Consider the following 23,406-nt stretch of genomic DNA (forward strand, 5'->3'; position numbering starts at 1 on the left):
GACGTCGAGTATGACGTCGAGTATGACGTCGAGTATGACGTCGAGTAGCCTCCTGGCATGGTCTCTATCTCCCAACAAGTATTAATCAGTTACAAAAGGAAAAACAATAACTACACAGCAGAGAAACCAGACAACACCTTGAACAGTGATCATATATCACCGGTGAAGGGCAGATGGACATCACTTGCCTCTAGATGTGATCATCTGAGCAGGATACATCACTTACATGGTAGACACACTGGGATACCTAATCTGAATCTAATCACGAGGAAACATGACGTAAACACAACTGAGGAATAATCTAATAATTTGTTTTGTAGCCTTCAAAAATGTCAGTATCATGACAAAGTCTGAAGAGCTGTTGCAGATTAAAGGAAGATTAATAGGATAGGACAACTAAATGCAGTATGTGATCCCCGAATGGATCCTTTAACGGAAGAAAAAAAATGCTATAAAGGACATTATTGGGACAACTGACCAAACAGAATCTGAATGGCAAAGAGACTAAAGTATTATACAGAATAGATTATATATTGGGCACACATAAAACAAGTCTTAATAAATTTAAAAAGATGACAAAAACAGTTTGTATGATTTCAATTACAATGGGATGAAACTAGAAACAGAAGGAGAACTGGAAAATTCAAGTATGTGGAAATTAAACATCACACTCTTTAAAAAAACCACTGTGTCAAAGACAAAAATCGGGTGAAATTGGAAAATAACTTGAGACAAATGGAAGTGAAAACACAACATATAAAAACTTATCTGATACAATAAAAGCAGTGCTAAGAGGGGAAGTCATAGCTGTAAACACACTAGGAAAGAAGAAAGATCCCAAATAACCTAACTTTGTACCTTAAGAAAAAAAGAACCAACTAAACTAAAGTTAGCAGAAAGAATAAAATAAAGATCAGAGCATGAAAAAAAGCTAGAAAAGCAAGGTATAAATAGATACACACACATACACACACACACACATCCCTCAATGGAACCAAAAGTTCATTCTTCAAAAAGATTAGCAAAATTGACATACCTTTTCCAGATGGACTAAGAAAAAGAGACTCAAATTACTAAAATAAGGAATGAAAATGACATTACTACCAATTCTACAGAAATAAAAAGAGTACTATGAACAATTCTACACCAAATTGGATAACCTAGATGAAATGAACAATTCCTAGAAACAGCAACCTTTAAGACTAATCAGTAACAAATGGCTTCACCAGTGAATTCTACCAAACATTTCAAGAAGGATTAAACATCAATCCCTCTCAAACTCTTCCAAAAAAATTAAAGAGGATGAAACACTTCCTAAGTGTTGGAACGTCCACCATTACCTTAATGCCGAAGCCAGACAAAGACAGAAAAGAAAGCTACAGATCAATATCCCATATAAATACTGATACAAAAATACTCAAAATACTGGCAAACCTAACTCAACATTTTAAAAGAATTATACAACAAGACCAATTGGAATTTTTTCCTGACATGTATGAATGGTCCAACACACAGACAGCAATGTAATACCTCAATAAACAAAGGGGAAAAAATTACATGCTCATCACAATCGACGTAGAAAAAGCATCTGACAAAATTCAACACCCTAGCATGATAAAAATACTCAGAAAACTAGAAATAGAAAACATAATAAAGGCAATTTATGAAAAACCCACAGCTAGTATCATACTCCGTGGTGAAAGACTGAAAGCTTTTCTTCTAAGTTCAGGTAACAAGGCAAGAATGCCTACTTTCACCACTTCTAATCAACACAGTACTAGAAGTCGAGCCAGAGCAATTAGACAAGAAAAAAGAAAAGACATACAAATCAGAAATGATGAAGTAAAATGATCTGTCTGCAGATGACATTATTTTATATGTAGAAAACTAAAGATCCCCCAGGGGGAAAAAAAACAAAATGAACAAACAAATTAATCAAAGTTGCTCGATACAAAATTAGCTACATTGTAGACACCCTCTCAGTTGCCTGAATTGCTTGGACTCGAGGAAGGCTATTAGCTCTGGGTCCAGCACCCTTATTTAAGACTAAGATGAAAAAGGAGGCAATGACCACTGTCATTTAATGCAGAGCTGAGAGTGGAGGTTTGGTTGCATCTAAATTCAAAAGCAAACTGAAAATTACATTCAACCACTTTTTTTTAGGAGAAAGAGGAGTCCAAGATGGTGGAGGAGTAGGAGACCTTAATTTCGTCTGATCCTAGGAATTCAGCTAGATAGCTATCAAATCATTCTGAACACCTGCAAACTCAATCGGAGATCAAAGAAAATAGCAGAAATTCTATGAACAGAAAAGCGACCACTTTCTGCAAGGTAAGAGTGTGGAGAAGTGAATCTAAGGCAATATATGAGAAGACAGACCGCAGGGGATTGGGAGCCTCCATCAGCCGGCTACCGGCAAGTAAGAGAGCAGAGGAGCACAAAAATCGGAACTTTTAGAAGTCTGCTCCCACTTGAGACATTGCTCAGGCAGCTAAGCGGGGATAGAACCCTCTCTGGGACAGTGTGGTCTCAGGATCCTCAGGGTCACAGGAAGACTGGGGGTACCTGAGTGCAGCAGAGCTCCCAGGTATTGGAGCGGGGAAGCCGGCTGCAAACAGTGAGCCCAGAAGTGGGCTCTCAGCTCGGGGTTGCCATAAACCATGATCCGCAGCACAACTGGGCGACTAGTCTCCAAGCAGGGGCCCAACAAGCAGCAGAACAGGCAAGACCCCCCTTCTTCCCCCGGGAGGAGCGGCACAGGATCTGCAGGGTTTGGAGACTCAAAGCAGGGTCGCATGCCTGAGATAGAAACGCTCGGTCACAGGCTGGGTGAGCACCGAGTGTGGCCAAAGACCAGGGAGACAGGATTAACTGACTGCTTTCACTGAGGGCTCACTGAGGAATGGGGCCCCGAGCATTCAGCTCTGGGGCCAGAGATTGGGAGGCCGCCATTTTCATTCTCGTCCTCTAAAGCTGTGTGTAAAGCCTTCAGGGAACAAGAGCCACATAGAGCAAATTTAAGAGAAAACAGAGGATCATAGGGAAAGAGAGGAAAAAATAAAATAAGAGGAAACCAGATAGGGAGACAGACCATAAGAGACTCTTAATCATAGGAAATAAACTGAGGGTTGCTAGAGGAGGGGGGGGGAGGGATGGGGTAACTGGGGGATGGACATTAAGGAGGGCACGTGATGTAATGAGCAGTGGGTTTTATATAAGACTGATGAATCACAGACCTGTACTCTGAAAGCAATAATGCATTACATGTTAATTAATTGAAGTTTTAAAAAATATTAAAAAAAACTTTTATATATATATATATATATATATATATATTTTTTTTTTTTTAGACACTGAAGTGAGTTAAGTATTCTGTCATTGTTAGCTAGCAGTTTCCTTAGGTCTAATTCGGGTAACTAAAGGTGACCCAAAGTTCCTCTGGGCTTACAGTATCATGCTGTATCATGATATGGTACGTGCCAAGGAGGCCGCCCCAAAATGGGCCACTTTGACATAGATTATTTTAAGCTAAAAGGCAATCAAAATCCAGCAGATTCGGGAAAAGCTCTTTACCTCCCCTACAATTGCCTGAAAAGAATTTAGATAGAGGATCTGCTCCAGAAAGAGCTATCACCATGGATAAATGCATTATACCATGAACTAGGTATGGTAGACAGGGAGGAACTTAACAAGGCCTGTTTGATCAAAGGCTTCAATGTCCCATTGTTTCTGAGTGGCCCAGCAAACATTTGTTTACCAAACATTTACTCTTTTAAATCTTCCTGCTCCTTAGCTCAGGACTATATATATACCTCATTCTGCCTGTCTTTGGAATTTCCATGTCTGTGTGGATTCCCTGTAGGTCTGAAATTAAATTTGATTTTCTCCAGCTTAAAAAAAAAAAAAAAATTAGCTGCATTTTTATACAGCAACAACAAACAATCTGGAAAGGAAATTACAAAAACAATTTCATTTACAATAGCTTCTAAAAGAATAAAGTACTTAGGAATGACTTAACAAAAAAGGCACAAGATTTGTACACTGAAAACTATAAAACATCACTGAAAGAAATTTAAAAACTCACAAATAGAAAGACATCTCCTATTCACGAGATTAAAGACTCAATACTGTTAAGACGTCAACACTACCAAAAACAATATACAGACTCAATGCCATCCCTCTCAAAACCACAATGACTTTTCTTGCAAAAATAGAAAAACCCATCCTAAAATTGATGAGGAATCTCAGAGGACTCTGTATAACCAAAACAATCTTGAAAAAGAACAAAGTTGGAGGTCTCACACTTCCTTGATTTCCTTGACTTCAAAACCTACCACAAAGCTACAGAAATCAAAACAGTGTGGTACAGGCATGAAGACATATAGACCAGTCAAACAACATAGAGAGCCCAGAAATGAACCCTCATATATATGCTCAAATGGTTTGGCAATGATACCTATACCATTCAATGGAGAAAGGACAGTCTTTTCAACGAATGGTGATGGGAAAACAGCATATTCACATGCAAAAGAATGAAGTTGGACTTTGTTATACCATATACAAAAATTAACTGAAATAGGATCAAAGGGCTACAAGTAAGAGCTAAAAGCATAACACTTAGGAAACAGGGGCAAAATCTCATGACACTGGATCTGGCAAGACTTCTTAGATATAGACAAAAATGCAGAGGCAACATAAGATAATAAACTAGACTTAATCAAAATTACAAGTTTTTTTAAGATTTTATTTATTTATTTGACAGAGAAACAGCGAGAGAGGGAATACAGCAGGGAGAGTGGGAGAGGGAGAAGCAGACTTCCCAATGAGCAGGGAGCCTGATGTGGGGCTTGATCCCAGGACCCCGGGATCCTGACCTGAGCTGAAGGCAGATGCTTAACAACTGAGCCACCCAGGCTCCCCTCAAAATCACAATCTTGTACAAAGGACACTACCAACAGAATGAAAAGGCAGCCCACAGAATGGGAGAAAATATTTGCAAATCATGTATCTGATAAGTGACTAATATCCAGAATATTTATTTTAAAAACCCCTCAACTCGGGGCACCTGGGTGGCTCATCTGTTAAGCGTCTGCCTTCGGCTCAGGTCATGATCCCAGGGTCCTGGGATCGAGCCCCGCATCGGGCTCCCTCTTCGGCAGGAAGCCTGCTTCTCCCTCTCCCACTCTCCCTGCCTGTGTTCCCTCTCTCGCTGTGTCTCTCTCTGTCAAATAAATAAAATCTTAAAAAAAAAAAAAAAAAACCTCCTAAAACTCAACAACAAAAAGTAATTCAAAAATTGACAGGGGCCTAAGCAACATTTTTCTAGATATATCTCCTCAGGCAAAAGAACAAAAGCAAAAATAAACTATTAGGACTACACCAAAACAAAAAAAGCGGGCACGTGGGTGGCTCAGTTGGTTAAGCAACTGCCTTTGGCTCAGGTCATGATCCTGGAGTCCTAGGATCAAGTCCCACATCAGGCTCCCTGCTCAGCAGGGAGTCTGCTTCTCCCTCTGACCCTCCCCCCTCTCATGTGCTCTCGCTCTATCAAATAAATAAATAAAATCTAAAAATAAAAAAAGTTATTTAAAAAAAAAGCTTTTGCAAAGCAAAGGAAATGATCAAAACAAAAAGGCAACATACTGAATGGGAGAAAACATTTACAAATGATGTGTCTGATAAGGGGTTAATATCCAAAACCAACAAAACTCAACACCAAAATAATCCCACTGAAAATGGGCAGAAGATATGAAGAGACATTTCTCCAAAGAAGACATCCAGATGGCCAACAGACACATGAAAAGATGCTCAACATCACTCTTCATCAGGGAAATTCAAACCAAAACCACAATGAGATGTCACCTCACACGTGTTAGAATGGCTAATAAAATTATGAATGAAAGGGGAGAGATCATGACTAACACCAAGGAAACAATTATTAGAAATTATTATCAACAACTATATGCCAATAAATTAAACCACCTGGAAGAAATGGATGCCTTCCTGGAAACCTATAAACTACCAAGACTGAAACAGGAAGAAATTGACAATCTGAATAGACCAATAACCAGTAACGGAATTGAAGCAGTGATCAAAAACCTCCCAAAAAACAAGAGTCCAGGGCCTGATGGATTCCCAGGGGAATCAACCAAACATTCAAAGAAGAAATAATACCTAGTCTCCTGAAGCTGTTTCAAAAAATAGAAACAGAAAGAAAACTTCCAAACTCATGCTATGAGGCCAGCATTACCTTCATCCCAAAACCAGGCAAAGACCCCATCAAAAAGGAGAATTTCAGACCAATATCCCTGATAAATACGGATGCCAAAATTCCCAACAAGATCCTTGTTAATAGGCTCCAACAGTACATTAAAAGGATTATCCATCACGACAGGTGGGATTTATTCCTGGGATGCAAGGGTGGTACAACATTCGCAAATCAATCAGTGTGATAGAACACATTAATAGGAGAAGAGACAAGAACCATCTGATCCTCTCAATTGATGCAGAAAGAGCATTTCACAAAATACAGCATCCTTTCCTGATTAAAACTCTGCAGAGTGTAGGGATAGAGGGAACATTCCTCAATTTCATAAAAACCATCTATGAAAAGCCCACAGCGAATATCATTCTCAATGGGGAAAAGCTGAGAGCTTTTCCCTTAAGATCAGGAACATGACAAGAATGCCCACTCTCGCCACTATTGTTCAACATAGTACTAGAAGTCCTAGCATCAGCAATCCGACAACAAAAAGAAATAAAAGGTATTCTAACTGGCAAAGAAGAAGTCAAACTCTCTTTGCAGAGGACATAATACTTTATGTGGAAAACACAAAAGACTCTACCCCCAAATTACTAGAACTCATACAGCAATTCAGTAATGTGGCAGGGTACAAAAATCACTGCACAGAAATCAGTTGCTTTCCTATACACTAACAATCTAACTGTAGAAAGAGAAATTAGGGAACTGATTCCATTTACAATAGCACCAAAAACCATAAAAGCAAAACACAAGAAACAAGTGTTGGCGTGAATGTGGAAAAAAAAGGAACCTTCATGTACTGTTGGTGGGAATGCAAACTGGTGTAGCTACTGTGGAAAACAGTATGAAGCTTCCTCAAAAAATTAAAGATAGAACTACCACTACCAGGTATTTACCCAAAGAAAACAAAAACACTAATTCAAAAAGATATATGCACCCCTCTGTTTACTGCAGCATTACTCACAATAGACAAAATGTGGAAGCAACAAAAGTGTGCCCTGATGGATAAAGATGTGGGGATAAAGAATACACACACACACACACACACTCAATAGCATATTACTCAACCATTAAAAAATGACACCTTTTTTTTTTAAGATTTTATTTCTTTATTTGAGAGAAAGAGATAGCGAGAGCAGGAACACAAGCAGGGTGAGTGGGAGAGGGAGAAGCAGGCTTCCCGCGGAGCAGGGAGCCCGATGCGGGGCTTGATTCCCAGGACCCTGGGATCATGACCTGAGCCAAAGGCAGACGCTACCGACTGAGCCAGCCAGGCACCCTTGGAAAAACATGAGATCTTGCCATTTGTGACAACATGGAAGGACCTAGAGGGTATCATGATAAGTGAAATAAGTCAAATACCATAGGATTTCACTTAAATGTAGAATCTAAAAAAACCAAAGGGAACAAAACCAAAAAAAAGCAGACACAGGCTCATATATACAGAGAACAAACTGGTGGCTTCCAGAAGGGAAGTAGGGAAATGGGCAAAATAGGTCAAAAGGAGCGAGACGAACAGGCCTCTGATTGTGGAATGAATAAGTCACAAGGACGAAAGGTACAGCATGGGAAATACAGTTATAGTACTGTAATAGCATTTTATGGTAAGAGATGGTAGCTGTACTTATGGTGAGCACAGCATAAGGTACAGACTTGTCGAATCACTGTTGTACACCTGAAACTAATATAATATTATGTGTCAACTACTTCAATTAAAAAAAAAAAATTAACTTGAATCGGCATTTCTCCAAAGAAGATATACAAATGGCCAATAACAATATAAAGACACTCAACATCACTAATCATTTAGGAAATATAAATGAAAACCAACATGAACTACTACTTCACACCCATTAGGATGACTAGTCTCAAAAAACACAAAATAATAAGTGTGATGATGATATAGAGAAACCGGAACCTTTGTGCATTGCTGGTAGGAACGTAAGATGGAGCAGCCACTGTGGAAAACAGTACGATGTTTCTTAAAAATATTAAAGAGAAATAACATCTGACCCAGTAATTCCACTCCTAGGTGTATGCCCCAAAGAATGAAAACAGGGATTCAAATAGATACTTGTACCCCAATATTTGTTGCAGTATTATTTGCAATAACCAAAAGCTGGAAACAGCTGGAGTGCCTAGATGGTTCAGTCAATTAAGCATCTGCCTTTGGCTCAGGTCATGATCTCACAGTCCTGGGATTGAGTCCCACATTAGCTCTCCACTCAGTGGGGAGTCTGCTTGTCCCTCTCCCTCTGCACCTCCCCCTCCCACCCCGCTTGTGTGCTCTTTCTTGCTCTCTAATAAATAAAATCTTATAAAAGAAAAAAAAGGGGGGGTGCCTAGGTGGCTCAGTTGGCTAAGTGTCTGCCTTCGGCTCAGGTCATGATCCCAGGGTCCTGGGATTGACCCCGCATTGGGCTCTCTGCTCAGCTGGGAGTCTGCTTCTCCTTCTCACTCTCCCTCTGTGCTCTCTAAAAAATGGATAAAATCTTAAAAAAAAAAAAAAAGATGGAAACAGCTCAAGTGTTCACTGACAGATGAATGGGTATTTAAATGTGGTATATACATACAAAAGAACTATTAATCAGCCTTTAAAAGGAAGGGAATTCTGACACATATTACAACATGGATGAACTTTGAAGACATTATGCTAACTGAAATAAGCCAGTCACAAATGGGCAAATACTGTATGATTCCACAAATTCACAGACAGAACAGTGCTAGGAGTAGTAGGGAATGGTAAGTGTTTAGTAAGTACAAAGTTTAAGATGGGATAGATGAGAAAGTTCTGGAGATAGCTGGTGGTGGTGGTAACACAAAAATGTGGATGCACCTAATGCCATAGAACTGTAACTGAAATTTTCCATTTTCGACTTTTTTGTGTATATTTTATCACAATTTTTTTTAAGTACTGCATCAGTGTTAAACTTCTTGAATTTAATTAACTGGTTGTGTAAGAAAACATCCTAATTCTTAAGAATTATATACTGAAGCATTAAACAGTAAAGAGACATGATATACACAACCCACTCACAAATGGTTAAGAATTCCGAAAATCTGGGCACCTGGGTGGCTTAGTCGGTTAAGCGTCTGCCTTCGGCTCAGGTCATGACCCAGGATCCTGAGATCGAGTCCCACATTGGGCTCCCTGCTCAGCGGAGAGCCTGCTTCTCCCTCTCCCTCTGCTCCTCCCCCTGCTCATTCTCACTCTCTCTCTCAAATAAAATCTTTAAAAATAAAAATAAAATTTAAAAAAGAATTCTGAAAATTTGAAATTTCAAAATGAAGACTTTTAAAAAACTCTGTTCAAAAGGTAGCATTCTGAGGAGGAAAACTGGGGGCACCTGAGTGGCTCAATCATCAAGCGTCTGCCTTCGGCTCAGGTCATGATCCCAGGGTCCTGGGCTCGAGCCCCGCATCGGGCTCCCTGCTCGGCAGGAAGCCTAGTTCTCCCTTTCCCACTCCCCCTGCTTGTGTTCCCTCTCTGGCTGTCTCTCTCTGTTAAATAATAAAAATAAAATCTTTAAAAAGAGAGAAGGAAAACTGCAAATCACAGCGTGGGAGAAGGCAGCTGCAACGTACAACTGATAAAGAACTTATATCCAGAATATAAAAAGAATTCCTAAAAATAAGAAAAAAAGCACAATTTTTAAAATGGGCAAAATAGATGAACAGGCACACCACAAAAGAAGAAACATATGAAAAGGTGCTAAACCTCATTAGTCATGGAAATGCATTGAGCGATCACACCACATGAGAACTAGCATAATTAAATTATATTAATAAAAGTGCTGGCAAGGATGTGAAACAAATGAAATTCTCATACACTGCAAATAGAAGTGTAAATTGCTGCTACCCTCTTTAATGAACAGTTAGGCATTACGTAAAAAAGCTGAAGATATGTACATCCTATGACATAACTATGCCCTTACTCTGAGAACCTGAAACCAGGGTACAGGTATAAGAATGTTTAGATCAGCATCATTGGCAATGGCAAAAATCTTTAAACACAAAAGGTAGTAGAATGGATGAATATGTTAAGATAATTCACTACAGAGCTATTAAAATGAACTATATTTACAAAGAACATAGATAAATCTTAAAAACATAATGAGTCACAGCCATGCACAAAAGAATGAACAAAAGAATGAATATTATATGATTTCACCTTACATTAACGGTCAAAATGGGCAACAAACCACAATTTTTACTGTAAAGCAAAGCAAATACAGATAATTATCATAAAAGTTGAGATCATAAATAATTCTGGATAGGATGAATGGAGGCAATAGTGATTAGGAAAGATAATGGGAGCAGGGCTCCTGGAGGACATTTCTTAAACTAAGTGTTATTTACATGGATTTGCACTTAATAATTGCTAAACTGTACGTATTTTACATACTTCCCTGAGTATGAGACAACTAACAGTGCTTAAAAATTTTTAAATTAAATGGGAGAGGGGGCAAAGACAGAATCAGGGAGACAAGTTAGGATTCTGCAATAATCCAGGTGGGATACTTGAATCAAAATGGTAGCAGTGTAAGTAGTAAGAAGTATGCAGCAATTTGATTTTAGATTACATCCTAAAGTAGAGCGAGTATGATCTGGAACTGAACTTGGCATGTGACAGAAAAAGAGGAGTTAAAATGGTGCAATGTTTTTTTACCTGAGCCACTGGAAGGCTGGACTTGCCATTTATTGAGATGGGGAAGGCTGCAGGACAGCACTTTGGAAGTGGCTTGGAAGAGACCAAAACCTATCAAGTTTGAGATCCCACTGAAGGCCAAATGGAAACACAGGTAGGCAACTGAATGGGTAATCCTAGAGTTCAGGAGTGTTCCATCCAGAAGACATAGATTTGAGAGCTGTCAGCATATAGATGGATATTTAAAGTCTTGAGATGGGATAAAAACACCCAGGGAAAGAGAGAAGAGCTAGAAGAAGAAAACCAAAAATTATGGTGCTTCCAAGTTTCAGAGGAAGGAATGATCAGCTAGGTCAAATGTTAAAAGGTCAAGTAAGATGATGACTGAGAAATGTCAACCGGATTTAGTAATGCTAGAACCTTTGAGGTCTTTGATATAAAAAAAACTGACATTATGAGTGACCCTGAATAGAATAATATCCATTTCATCAGAAACTAAATATTCAAGTATATTCACATCTATTTCTCAATTCTGTTCTGTTCCCCTGGTCTATTTATTTACAAATTAATGAAACAGTTTATTATTTCACTTTGTATTTTATCACCTGGCAGAGTGAACCTCTCATTATACTTCTTTCAAGGAAATATCTAGTTGTTTAAAAATCAATCTGGTAACATTTTTATTGCACTCTCATTAAACACATGAAATATTTAAGATATAGAATGGTTAAGACCTGATAATTAGTTGTAGAGGACTAAAGAGGGGAGATGGCACCAATATGCAGATATTAAAGAAAGTTCTGCAAGTACAGAATGGGATTGCTTAGGATACTAACACATAACTAATGAGAAAGGACATAAAAAACACCAAAATCAGTAGCATTTCTATACACTAATAAAATATCTGAAAAAGAAAGCCAGGCCATTCACAATAGTATCAAACATAACAAAGTATTCCAAACGAATTTTTTTTTTTTAAAGATTTTTTAAATTTATTTATTAGAGAGAGAGAGTGAGAGAGAGAGCGCAAGAGGGGGTAGGGTTAGAGGGAGAAGCAGACTCCCCGCTGAGCAGGGAGCCCGATGTGGGACTCGATCCCGGTACTCCGGGATCATGACCTGAGCCGAAGGCAGTCACTTAACCAACTGAGCCACCCAGGCGCCCAGTATTCCAAACGAATTTAACAAAGGAGGTAAAAGATCTATACAATTAAACTCTAAGACTTCGATGAAAGATACTAAGATGACAAAAATAAATGGAAGAGATCCCATGTTCCTGGATAAGAATATTGTTAAAATGTCCATACTACCCAGAGCCATCTATAGATTCAATGCAATTCCTTTCAATATTCCATTGGCATTTTTGACAGAAATAGAAAAAACAATCTAAAATTTGTATAGAACCACAAAAGACCCCAAATACCCAAAACAATCCTGACAAAGATGAATAAAGCTAGAGGCACCATACTTTTGGATTTCAAACTATACTACAAAGTTATAGTAATCAAAACAGTATAGTACTGGCATAAAAACACACACACAAACCAATAGAGCAGAATCAAGAGCCCAAAAGTAAACCCTCATATATACTGTCAACTAATATTTGACAAGGGAGCCAAGAATATTCAACAAGAAGAGAGCTATGGCTCTTCAATAAATGATTTTGGGGACACCTGGGTGGCTCAGGTCATGGCCCCAGAGTCCTGGGATCAAGTCCCGCATCGGGCTCCCTGCTCAACAGGGAGTCTGCTTCTCCCTCTACCCCTCCCCCCTGCTTGTGATCTCTCTCTCACTCTTAAGCTCTTTCTCTCTCTCTCAAATAAATAAAATCTTAAAAAAAATAAATTAATTCAATAAATATTTTGGGAAAACTGGAACACTACAGGCAGAAGAATGCAATTAGACCCATATATTCAGCGGGCCACAAAAATTAACTCAAAATGGATTAAAGACTTAAAGACCTGAAACCATAAAACTCTTAGAAGAAAACACAGGGAGGGGCACCTGGGTGGCTCAGTCAGTTGAGTGTCTGCCTTCAGCTTAGGTCTTGACCCCCAGAGGGTCCTGGGATCGAGCCCCGCATAGGGCTTCCTGTTCAGCAGGAGCCTGCTTCTCCCTCTCCCTCTGCCCCTCCCCTGCTTGTGCACTCTCCCTCGCTCACTCTCAAATAAATAAAATGTTTAAAAAAATTTTTTTTAATTAAAAAATATATATATATAGGGAACAATTTTATGGATATGACACCAAAAGCACAAGCAACAAAAGCAAAAATTAACAAGTAGGACATCAAACTAAATAAAAAGCTTCTACACAGCAAAAGAAAATCATCAAAATGAAAAGGCAACCTACTGAATGAGAGAAAGTATTTGCAAATCATATCTGAAAAGGGGTTAATAACAAAAATATTTAAAAGACACCTACAACTCAGTAACAACTACAGTAAAAATCCAAAATGGTAATTATGTGAAGTGAAAAATGTGTTAACTGGGCGCCTGGGTGGCTCAGTTGGTTAAGCGACTGCCTTCGGCTCAGGTCATGATCCTGGAGTCCCTGGATTGAGTCCCGCATCAGGCTCCCTGCTCGGCAGGGAGTCTGCTTCTCCCTCTGACCCTCCCCCCTCTCATGGGCTCTCTCATTCTCTCTCTCTCTCAAATAAATAAATAAAATCTTTAAAAAAAAAAAAAGAAAAGAAAAGAAAAATGTGTTAACTAATCTTATTGTGATAAACATTTCACAATATATGTATGTATAAAGCTATCACATTGTACACTTTAAACCTACACAGTGTTATATGACAATTATATCAATAAAGCTAGAAAAAAAATTTTTAATGAACAGAGGATCTCAATAGACATTTCTCCAAGGAAGACCTACAAATGGTCAACAAGTATATGAAAAGATACAACATCACTAATCATCAGGGAAATGTAAATCAAAACCAAAAGGAGGTACCACCTCAACCTGTTAGAATGGCTATTATCAAAAAGACAAGAAATAAGTGTTGGCAAGAATGTGGAGGAAAGGGAACCTTTGTGCACCGCTGGGAATGTAAATTAATACAGCCACTATGGAAAACAGTAGGGAAGTTCCTCAAAAAATTAAAATAGAATTATCATATGATCCAATAATTCTACTTTTGGATATATATACAAAGGAAACCATCAACAAAACTAAAAGACAACCTACTAAATGGGAAAAGATATTTGAAAATGACATATGTGATAAAGGGTTAGTATCTAAAATACATAAAGAACTGATAGAACTCAACACCCCCAAAACAAATAACCCAAACAAAAAAATGGGGAGAAGGCATGAACAGACATTTTTCCAAAGAAGACATACAGATGGCTAACAGACACATGAAAAGATGTTCAACATCACTCATCTTCAGGGAAATGCAAATCAAAACCACAATGAGATATCACCTCACACCTATCAGAATGGCTAAAATCAAAAACACAAGAAACAAGTGTTGGCGAGGATGTGGAGAAAAAGGAACTCTTGTGCACTGTCAGTGGGAATGCAAACTGGCACAGCCACTGTGGAAAACAGTATGGAGGTTCCTCAAAAAATTTTTTTAAAAACTACCCTATGATCCAGTAATCATACTACCAAAGAATACAAAAACACTAATTCAAAGGGATACATGTACCCCTAGGTTTATTGCAGCGTTATTTACAATAGCCAAATTATGGAAACAGCCCCCAAATGTCGATTGATGAATGGATAAAGATGTGATACACACACACACACACACACACACACACACACACACACACAGGAATATTATTCAGCCACAAAAAAGAATGAAATCTTGCCATTTGCAACAACATGGGTAGAGTTAGAGTATAAGGCTAAGTGAAATAAGTCAGTCAGAGAAAAACAAATACCATATGATTTCACTCATATGTGGAATTTAAGAAACAAAACAAATGAACAAAGGGAAAAAAAGACAAACCAAAAAACAGACTCTTAACTATAGGGGAGGTGGGTAGGGGATGGGTGAAATAGGTGAAGGGGATTAAGAGTGCACTTATTTTGAAGAGCACTGAGTGATATATGGAATTGTTGAATCGCTATACTGTACACCTGAAACTAACACTGTATGTTAACTACATTAGAATTAAAAATTTTTTTAAAAGAAAATGAAATCAAGATCTCAGATATTTGTACTCCCATGTTCACTGCGCCGTATTTAAAAAAGCCAAGATACGAAAACAACCTAAGTGTCCAGCAACGGATGAATGGATAAAGAAAATGCAATACAGACATTATTCAGTCACAACAAAGGAAATCCTGCCGTTCGCAACAACATGGGCGGACCTTGAGAGCATTTCACTCATGGCTAATTATTACCCATGTATAAATGCATGTGCTAAGTGAAATAAAATCAGAAAGAGAACGACAGGTAATGTATGATCTCACTTATGTGTGGAATATAAAAAGCCGAACTCATAAAAACAGTAGAATGGTGGTTACCAGGGGCTGGGGACTGGAGGAAATGAGGAGGTGCTGGTGAAAGGTGTAAACTTCCAGTTATAAGATGAATAAGTTCTGAGGATCTCATGTACAGCACAGTGATTCCTACTGGTAATGCTGTATTATATACTTGACAATTGCTAGGAGAGTAGATCTCAATATGTTCTCACCACAAAAAAGAAATGGTAATCATCTGAGATGCCAGAGGTGCTGGCTAACTAACAGTAGGGTTAGCAAGGGACACCAAGAAGGCTGGAGAGGTGAGAAGTGCCAGAGACGACAGAGTGGAAGCAAAGGAAAACGAATGTTGCTAATACTCTGAGGAAAATGCATGTTAAAGATCATTTACAGTGACACAGAAATCACTGATGACCTTAAAAAAAAAAAAAAGGTTTTAGTGGAGTGAGGGGGTAGAGCCAAATTGGAATATGTTAAGGAGAGGATGGGAAGATAGGAATAGGGCAATAGCCACAGGGAGACGCAGACTAGGGGAGGGCTTTTGTGGTTGTTTTGAAGATAGGAAATACCTGAACAGGGGATAGTTCTGATGGGAGGACCCAGTACCAAGGGAGAGGCTGAAGATGGTAGATAGAAGAGAATGGACAGAAGGCTGGCTACTGACAGGGTGTCAAGAGTCGCAGTACATGATAGGCACAAATGTAGGAAGAGGGGTAGAGAAGGGACTTAGCCAAAGGAATTGCCACCTCTGTTCCCGGCAGGAAGAAGAGGACTGGGTGAGCTCAGAGAGGTACTGTATATATCAATTTCGTAGGCAAGGTAGAGGGAGTTCTGCTTTGTTCAGGAAGAGATGTGGTCATCTGAATTTTTAAAGATTTTTTTTTTTTTAATTCATTTGAGACACAGATACTGAGAGAGAGAGTGCATGAACAGGGGGAGAGGCAGGGGGAGAGGGAGAAGCAGGCTCCCCGCCGAGCCAGGAGCCGGACGTGGGGCTCGATCCCAGGACCCTAGGATCATGACCTGAGCCAAAGGCAGACACTTAACCATCTGAGCCACCCAGGCGCCCCGATCATCTGAATTTTTAAAGCCCACCCCTGTTGAACATATAGGTTGCTTTCAGTCTGTCACTAAGAACAGAATATCTGGATCAAAGAGTAAGCACTTTTCAAAATTTCTCAATTCCTACTGCCAAACTACGCTCAAGAAAAAGGTGTTCCCTATTTACATTCCCTCTATTTACAGCATTCTCCTCATATTGGAGGACTATCTTTACCTCCCCCTCCCCAAATCTGTCTTGGCGTTTATTGCTCATTATTATTAAGTATATTTTATGAGGAAAAGACTAATTTTTTAAAAAGGTATCAAGTTAAAGTAATTACCCATGTATAAATGCAAGTAGGCCTCATTTAAAATTAGAAATCTCATTCTATCAAAATTATGTACTAAAGATAAAGCACCTCTCAAAATGAAGTTAGAGATCAGATTTACCATTATAGACAATATGTAATGAAACGGCAAACAGCTGAAGAAATAAAGGCAGGACATAAGAAACAACTTCCCAATAAAGTAGATTACAGAAAAGAATCATTTGCAATCCAAATCAACAAGTAAAATCACCCACCAATGAAGTACACATTCTGCCACAGAAGTCCCACAAGCTACAAATTTCATGCCAAAACCTTCTCTCCATTAAGACTTTTATCATTACTATGCTGAGAGCACTGATAATGCAGATAACCCAGATCTAGGTCAGGAACTATTTTTATTGCATGTGAGTTACTACACAATTCTCAAAGGGCAGGAGAAACAGGCCTTTCTTTCTTACCTTTACCATGAATGTGAAATCAGTTAGAGCAGGGGAATACACAGCCCCACCAGCACACGGGCCCATGATCAGAGAAATCTGAGGGATGACTCCAGATGCCAGGACGTTCCTCTGCCAAAAGAGAAAGGCAAGGCATGTGGTTACAGAGGTGTTCAAGGCACTACCTACAGAAAGATAAAGGCAGTAATAAAACTACATTTGGCTTTTAGTCACAGAAATTCTGTGCTGGAGGCAAGAGACCTAATCAGCACAGGTTCTCCCAAAATTATATACAGTTTCTCCCCATAACAGGTGGGATGGTTGGCTTATTACTTTCTGTGGCAAATACCCTCTTTCCACTCCTTGGCAGTAGTTTCCCAAAAGTTCCAACAGGACATAAGCTCAGAGAGACTCCGTTCACTCTTACCCCAGCTCCAAACACACCTCAGGCCCAGCACCCCTATCTGCACAAAGCTGGCTGAAAAAATGAATGACAATCTTAGGCGGAATATACAGGGCCAACACTTATCCTGGAGCCAGGACCTCTGTTTAGAGCCCTTCACACCCACCAGAGGGTACCCAGCAATTACAAGGCAAGGCGAAGAGGCGGGTGCTACTTTACTCTGAGTCCTCAATGTCTGCCCACCTCTAGGCAGGACATATGGGGAAAGGGAGGTAGCAGGAGCCAATGGGGACAGAGGTATGTGAAGGGCCAAACCTCAGGCCACCTCCTGGGAAAGAAAATGGGGTCTGGAGGACCCAGGCAAGATGAAAAAGTCCAATGACTCCTTGCCCAACCCCCAACTTTTTTCCTTCCCCTGGGTTCCATCAGCATAAGAGAAGTATGTCCACTTTTAGCCATTTCTTGGTTCTGAGTCCAATTTCTATAAATCACAGGACATAGCTGAGGACAGTACAAAAAGCCAAAGCCATCTATAGAGGATTCTGGGAAGATGGCAGAGAGGGAAGCACCGGGAATCTGTCCTCAACAGATTGTCCTAGACAACAACTGCACTGACATAATCTGTCTGATAAAACTTTTTGAAACTCCTGGGTGCCTGGGTAGCTCAGTCGTTAAACGTCTGCCTTCTGCTCAGGTCATGATCCCAGGATCCTGGGATCGAGCCCCGCGTCGGGCTCCCTGTTTGGCAGGAAGCCTGCTTCTCTCACCCCCGCTCCCCTGCTTATGTTCCCTCTCTCGCTGTGTCTCTCTGTCAAATAAATGAATAAAATCTTAAAAAAAAAAAAAAAAATCTTTTTGAAACTCTAGTCTATTGAAGGCTTCCAACTCCCAGTGGAAAATCTGGAGAATAAACTGTGGCTAATTTCAGTCCATTTTAGCTCTTAGCACAATAGCAGCTACTCATCCACTGCCCCCTAGCCACAAGGCAAGCAGCTGGACATATATTCCTGGAGCAGCCACACAGGGCTTTCAGGAGCCAGTGTAGGCGAAAAGCACTCCGTCCTCCAAATACGAGGGATCACCCACTGGTGATTCTGGTTACAGAGATGTAGTTAGAGAGGTAGGTGGCCATTGTTGTACCTCCTTAACCAACCGCTGCAAGCCCCTGCAAGCCCCTGCCCCTGCAGCCCAGTATCACTAACCATTAGGTAAATACAAATCATAACTAGAACGAGGTACCACAACACAAACAACTGGGATGGCTACTACCAAACAGAAAATAAGTAATATTGGCGAGGATGTGGAGAAATTGCAACTTTTGCACATTATTGGTGGGAATGTAAACTGGTACAGCCACTGTGGAAAACAGCATAGAGGTTCCTCAAAAATTTTTAAATTATCATGTGATCTAGAAATTCCACTTCTGGCAATATACCAAAAAGAATGGAAACCAGGATCTCAAAGAGATATCTGTACACCCATATTCACAGCAACATTACTCACAATAACTGAAACACAGAAGCAACCCAAGTGCCCATCGATGGATGAATGAATAAGCAAAATGTGGTATACATACAGTGGAATATCAGCCTTAAAAAGGAAAAGCTTCCTGTCACATGCTACAACATGGATAAACCTTAAGGACATTAAGTGAAGTGAAATAAGCCATTCACAAAAACACAAATTAATACAGTATGATTCCATGAAAGATGGTACAGCCACTCCGGAAAACAGTATGGAGGTTCCTCAAAAAGTTGAAAATAGAACTACCCTATGACCCAGCAGTCGCACTACTAGGTATATACCTCAAAGATACAAAAGTAGTGGGGCGCCTGGGTGGCTCAGTTGTTAAGCATCTGCCTTCAGCTCAGGTCATAATCCCAGGGTCCTGGGATTGAGCCCCGCATTGGGCTCCCTGCTCCGTGGGGAGCCTGCTTCTCCCTCTCCTACTCCCCCTGCTTGTGTTCCCTCTCTCTTGCTGTGTCTCTCTCTGTCAAATAAATAAAATCTTAAAAAAAAAAAAAAAAAGATACAAATGTAGTGATCTGCAGGGGCACCTGCACCCCAATGTTTACAGCAGCAATGTCCACAATAGCCAAACTACGGAAAGAGCCCAGATGTCCATCAACGGATGAATGGATAAAGAAGATGTGGTATATATATGTGTGTGTGTGTGTGTACACACACACACACACACACACACACACACACACACACAAAATGGAATACTACTCAGCCGTCAAAAAGAATGAAATCTTAACATTTGCAACTACGTGGATGAAACTAGATGGTATTATGCTAAGGGAAAATAAGTCAATCAGAGAAAGACAACTATCCTATGATTTCACTCATATGTGAAATTTAAGAAACAAAACAGAGGAGCATAGAGGAAGAGAGGGAAAAAAAAAACAAGACTTAATCAGAGAGGAAGGCAAACCTTAAGTGACTCTTAACTATAGGAAACAAACTGAGGGCTGCTGGAGGGGAGGTGGGTGGGGGGCTAGGGTAACAGGGTGATGGCCATGAAGAAGGGCACATGATGTAATGAGCACTGGGTGTTATATACAACTGATGAATCACTGAATGATACCTCTGAAACAATACACTGTATGTTAATTAATTGAATTAAAAAATACAGTATGATTCCACTTATATAAGGTACTTAGTCAAAATCACACAGAACAAAGTAGAATGGTGATTGCCAGGAGGGATTAATAGGGAGAAACTGTTTAATGGGTATAGAGTTCCAGTTTCTTTTTCTTTTCTTTTTTTAAATATTTTTCTAAGTTTATTTATTTATTTTTTTTTAGTAATCTCCACCCAATATGGAGCTTGAACTCACAACCACAAGATCAACAGTCGCATGCTCTTCCAACTGAGCCGGCAAGGTGCCCCTAGAGTTCCAGCTTTGCAAGATGAATAGAGTTACACAGATGAATACTGGTTATGGTTGCACATTATGGGTGCATTTAATACCACTAGATGTACACTTAAAAATGGTTAAATTGGTAAATTTCATGTGTATTTTACAACAATAAAAAATGCTGAGGGGTGCTTGGGTGGCTCAGTCGTTAAGCGTCTGCCTTCGGCTCAGGTCATCCTGATCCCAGGGTCCTGGGATTGAGCCCCGCCAAAAAAAAAAAAAAAAAAAAAAAGTTGAAAAAGTTATCTATATGTGCAAAAAATATCAAGGTGTGTGGGTGAACTTCCAGCTATGGCAGAGAGTTCAGAAAACTCTCCCCCCAAAGAAACAACTATAAAACTGGACAAAATTGTCAAAAACAAACATTTGGAGGCTTAGGAATCAGACCAAATATTAACAAATTGAGAAGTGCTTATCAATTAAAAAAAACAAAACGAAACTGCTAAACTTGAGATAAGAACAGTGACATTCCTAACTAAGGCTGCTATCATTACCCACACCTCGGGATGTCCTTCAAGGTGAAAGAAAATAACACCAGACAGTAATTAAAATCCACAGGAAGTAATATCACTAAAAATGTTAAATATGTGATTAAATATACAATAGTGTATATAGTTCTCTCTTAATACAAGATTGTATAAAGCAATTATTTTAATAATTTGTTGTTAGACTTATAAGGTATATAACAATAACAGAACAAAGGAAGGGGAATAAAATGGAGCTATATGGGATCAAAGATCCTATATTTTAACAGAATTAAGTCAGTTTTAATTTAGAGTAGACAGTGATCAATTGACATACATATTGTAACCCTTAGAGCAACTACCAAATAACTCAATAAACACAGTTTTTTAGAAAAGTGAGAGGAGGGGCGCCTGGGTGGCTCAGTTGGTTAAGCGACTGTCTTTGGCTCAGGTCATGATCCTGGAGTCTCAGGATCGAGTCCTGCATCGGGCTCCCTGCTCAGCAAGGAGTCTGCTTCTCCCTCTGACCCTCCCCCATCTCATGCTGTCTCTCATTCTCTCTCAAATAAATAAAATCTTAAAAAAAAAAAAAAGAGGAATTAGAAAACTACACTAAAAATATGTGTTTAACATAAAAGAGTTGAGTGATATCATAGAAGATGCTGGAACAAGAAGCTCTAAGAATCCATGCCTCAAACTAAACATCTATTAAGTTCACAGGAACAGTCTAAAGCAACTATTTTGGAACTCTGAGTCTAGTGGAACCATCTGGCACCCTGCAACCCTGCAGCAGGCAGCCATGGGGACTGGCAGCTCATGTTTCTAGTGTGGCTAGCTGATGTCAGAGTAGGCAATAAGGACCCTGTCCTCCAAAAATCAGGGTTATGTGTACTGATTACTGATCATGGCTTTTGATCAATAAAGGACCAGTACAGAGGCTGGTAATGGTTTTAACCCTGACAGGTTCAAGTAGCTCTACAGCTGAGATGGGATTTAAAGAAACAGTTTCTTGGGACGCCTCGGTGGCTCAGTCAGTTAAGCATCTGCCAATGGCTCAGGTCATGATCCCAGGAGCCTGGGATCTAGCCCCACATCGGGCTCCCTGCTCGGCGAGAAGCCTGCTTCTCCCTCCGCCTGCAGCTCTCCCTGCTTATGCACTCTCTCGCTCTCCGACAAATAGATAAAATCTTTAAAAATAAAAAATAAAAATTAGACCCATCATGGTTTAAAAATAAATAAATAAATAAAAATAAAGAGATAGTTTATCTTCAAGGAGCCAGACGTTTAACGAAATCTTTGTCAGGTCACTGGTTGACTGCCAGAAACTTCAGTGACCACACTCGACATGTAACATATTTTTGCAGAAACAGCTCAGAAAATCACAAATGAATAGATTTAGCCCCCAACAAGCAAAACTCCACAATCTCTGACAATGAGTGATTTAGATTTCCAACATTACCAGAAATACACATAACTCCCAGTACTCAACAAAAACAAGAATTTACTAAACACATAAGGAAACAGACTACTACAGACCATTTACAGGAATCAAAGAATTTTTTTTTTAAAAGATTTTATTTATTTATTTGAGAGAGAGAGAATGAGAGACAGAGAGCATGAGAGGGAGGAGGGTCAGAGGGAGAAGCAGACTCCCTGCCGAGCAGGGAGCCCGATGCGGGACTCGATCCCGGGACTCCAGGATCATGACCTGAGCCGAAGGCAGTCGCTTAACCAACTGAGCCACCCAGGCACCCAGAATCAAAGAATTTGACAGAAACCATCACTGAGGAAGCTCAGACACTGGAACTGTCAAAGACATTATAGGAACAGTCTTTTTTTTAAGATTCATTTATTTTAGAGAGAGAGAAAGAGAGTGTACCCACATGTGTGTGCGAGTTGCAGGAGAGGCAGAGGGAGAGAAGGAAGCCTGACACAGGGCTTGATCTCAGGACCCTGAGATCATGACCTGAGCCGAAACCAAGAGTCAGACACTCAACTGACTGAGCCACCCAGGCACCCCAGCAATAGTCTTAAATATAGTCAATGAGCTAAAGGAAATCATGAGGGGGGGAAAAAAGGAAATCAGAAAAACAATGAACAAAATGAGTATGCCAATAAATAGAAATAGAAAGAAACGAAGTAGAAATTCTGGAGTTGAAAAGGACAATAACTGAAATGAAAAGCTTACTAGAGGGGTTCAACAGATTTCAAGCAAAAGAAAAATTCAGAGAACTTGAAGACAACTGAACTATTCAGTCTAAGGAGCAGCTAAGAAAACAATAAAGAAAAATGAACACCCTGAGGAACCTGTAAGGAAGCAGACATGTACCAACATACACATTATAGTACTCTCAAAAGAAGAGGAAGAAGATCCTCAACTCCATAGTCAACTAATCTTCAACAAAGCAGGAAAGAACATCCAATGGAAAAAAGACGGTCTCTTCAACAAATGGTGTTGGAAAA

The 23,406-nt window shown here is 39.6% G+C and overlaps 1 protein-coding gene across 2 annotated transcripts in view; it reads right to left on the minus strand.

The window, feature by feature from the left end:
• PCCB (propionyl-CoA carboxylase subunit beta) overlaps positions 1-23,406 on the minus strand; it is a 100,391-nt gene that overhangs the window by 64,102 nt on the left and 12,883 nt on the right. For both annotated transcript variants that reach the window (XM_021678882.1, XM_021678883.2), the window contains one exon: positions 17,175-17,285. In XM_021678882.1, coding sequence (XP_021534557.1) covers positions 17,175-17,285 — 111 coding nt within the window. The remainder of the gene's footprint in view (positions 1-17,174; positions 17,286-23,406) is intronic.

Source organism: Neomonachus schauinslandi, chromosome 1 (genome assembly GCF_002201575.2).
Source record: "Neomonachus schauinslandi chromosome 1, ASM220157v2, whole genome shotgun sequence".
NCBI classification, from domain to species: Eukaryota; Metazoa; Chordata; class Mammalia; order Carnivora; family Phocidae; genus Neomonachus; species Neomonachus schauinslandi.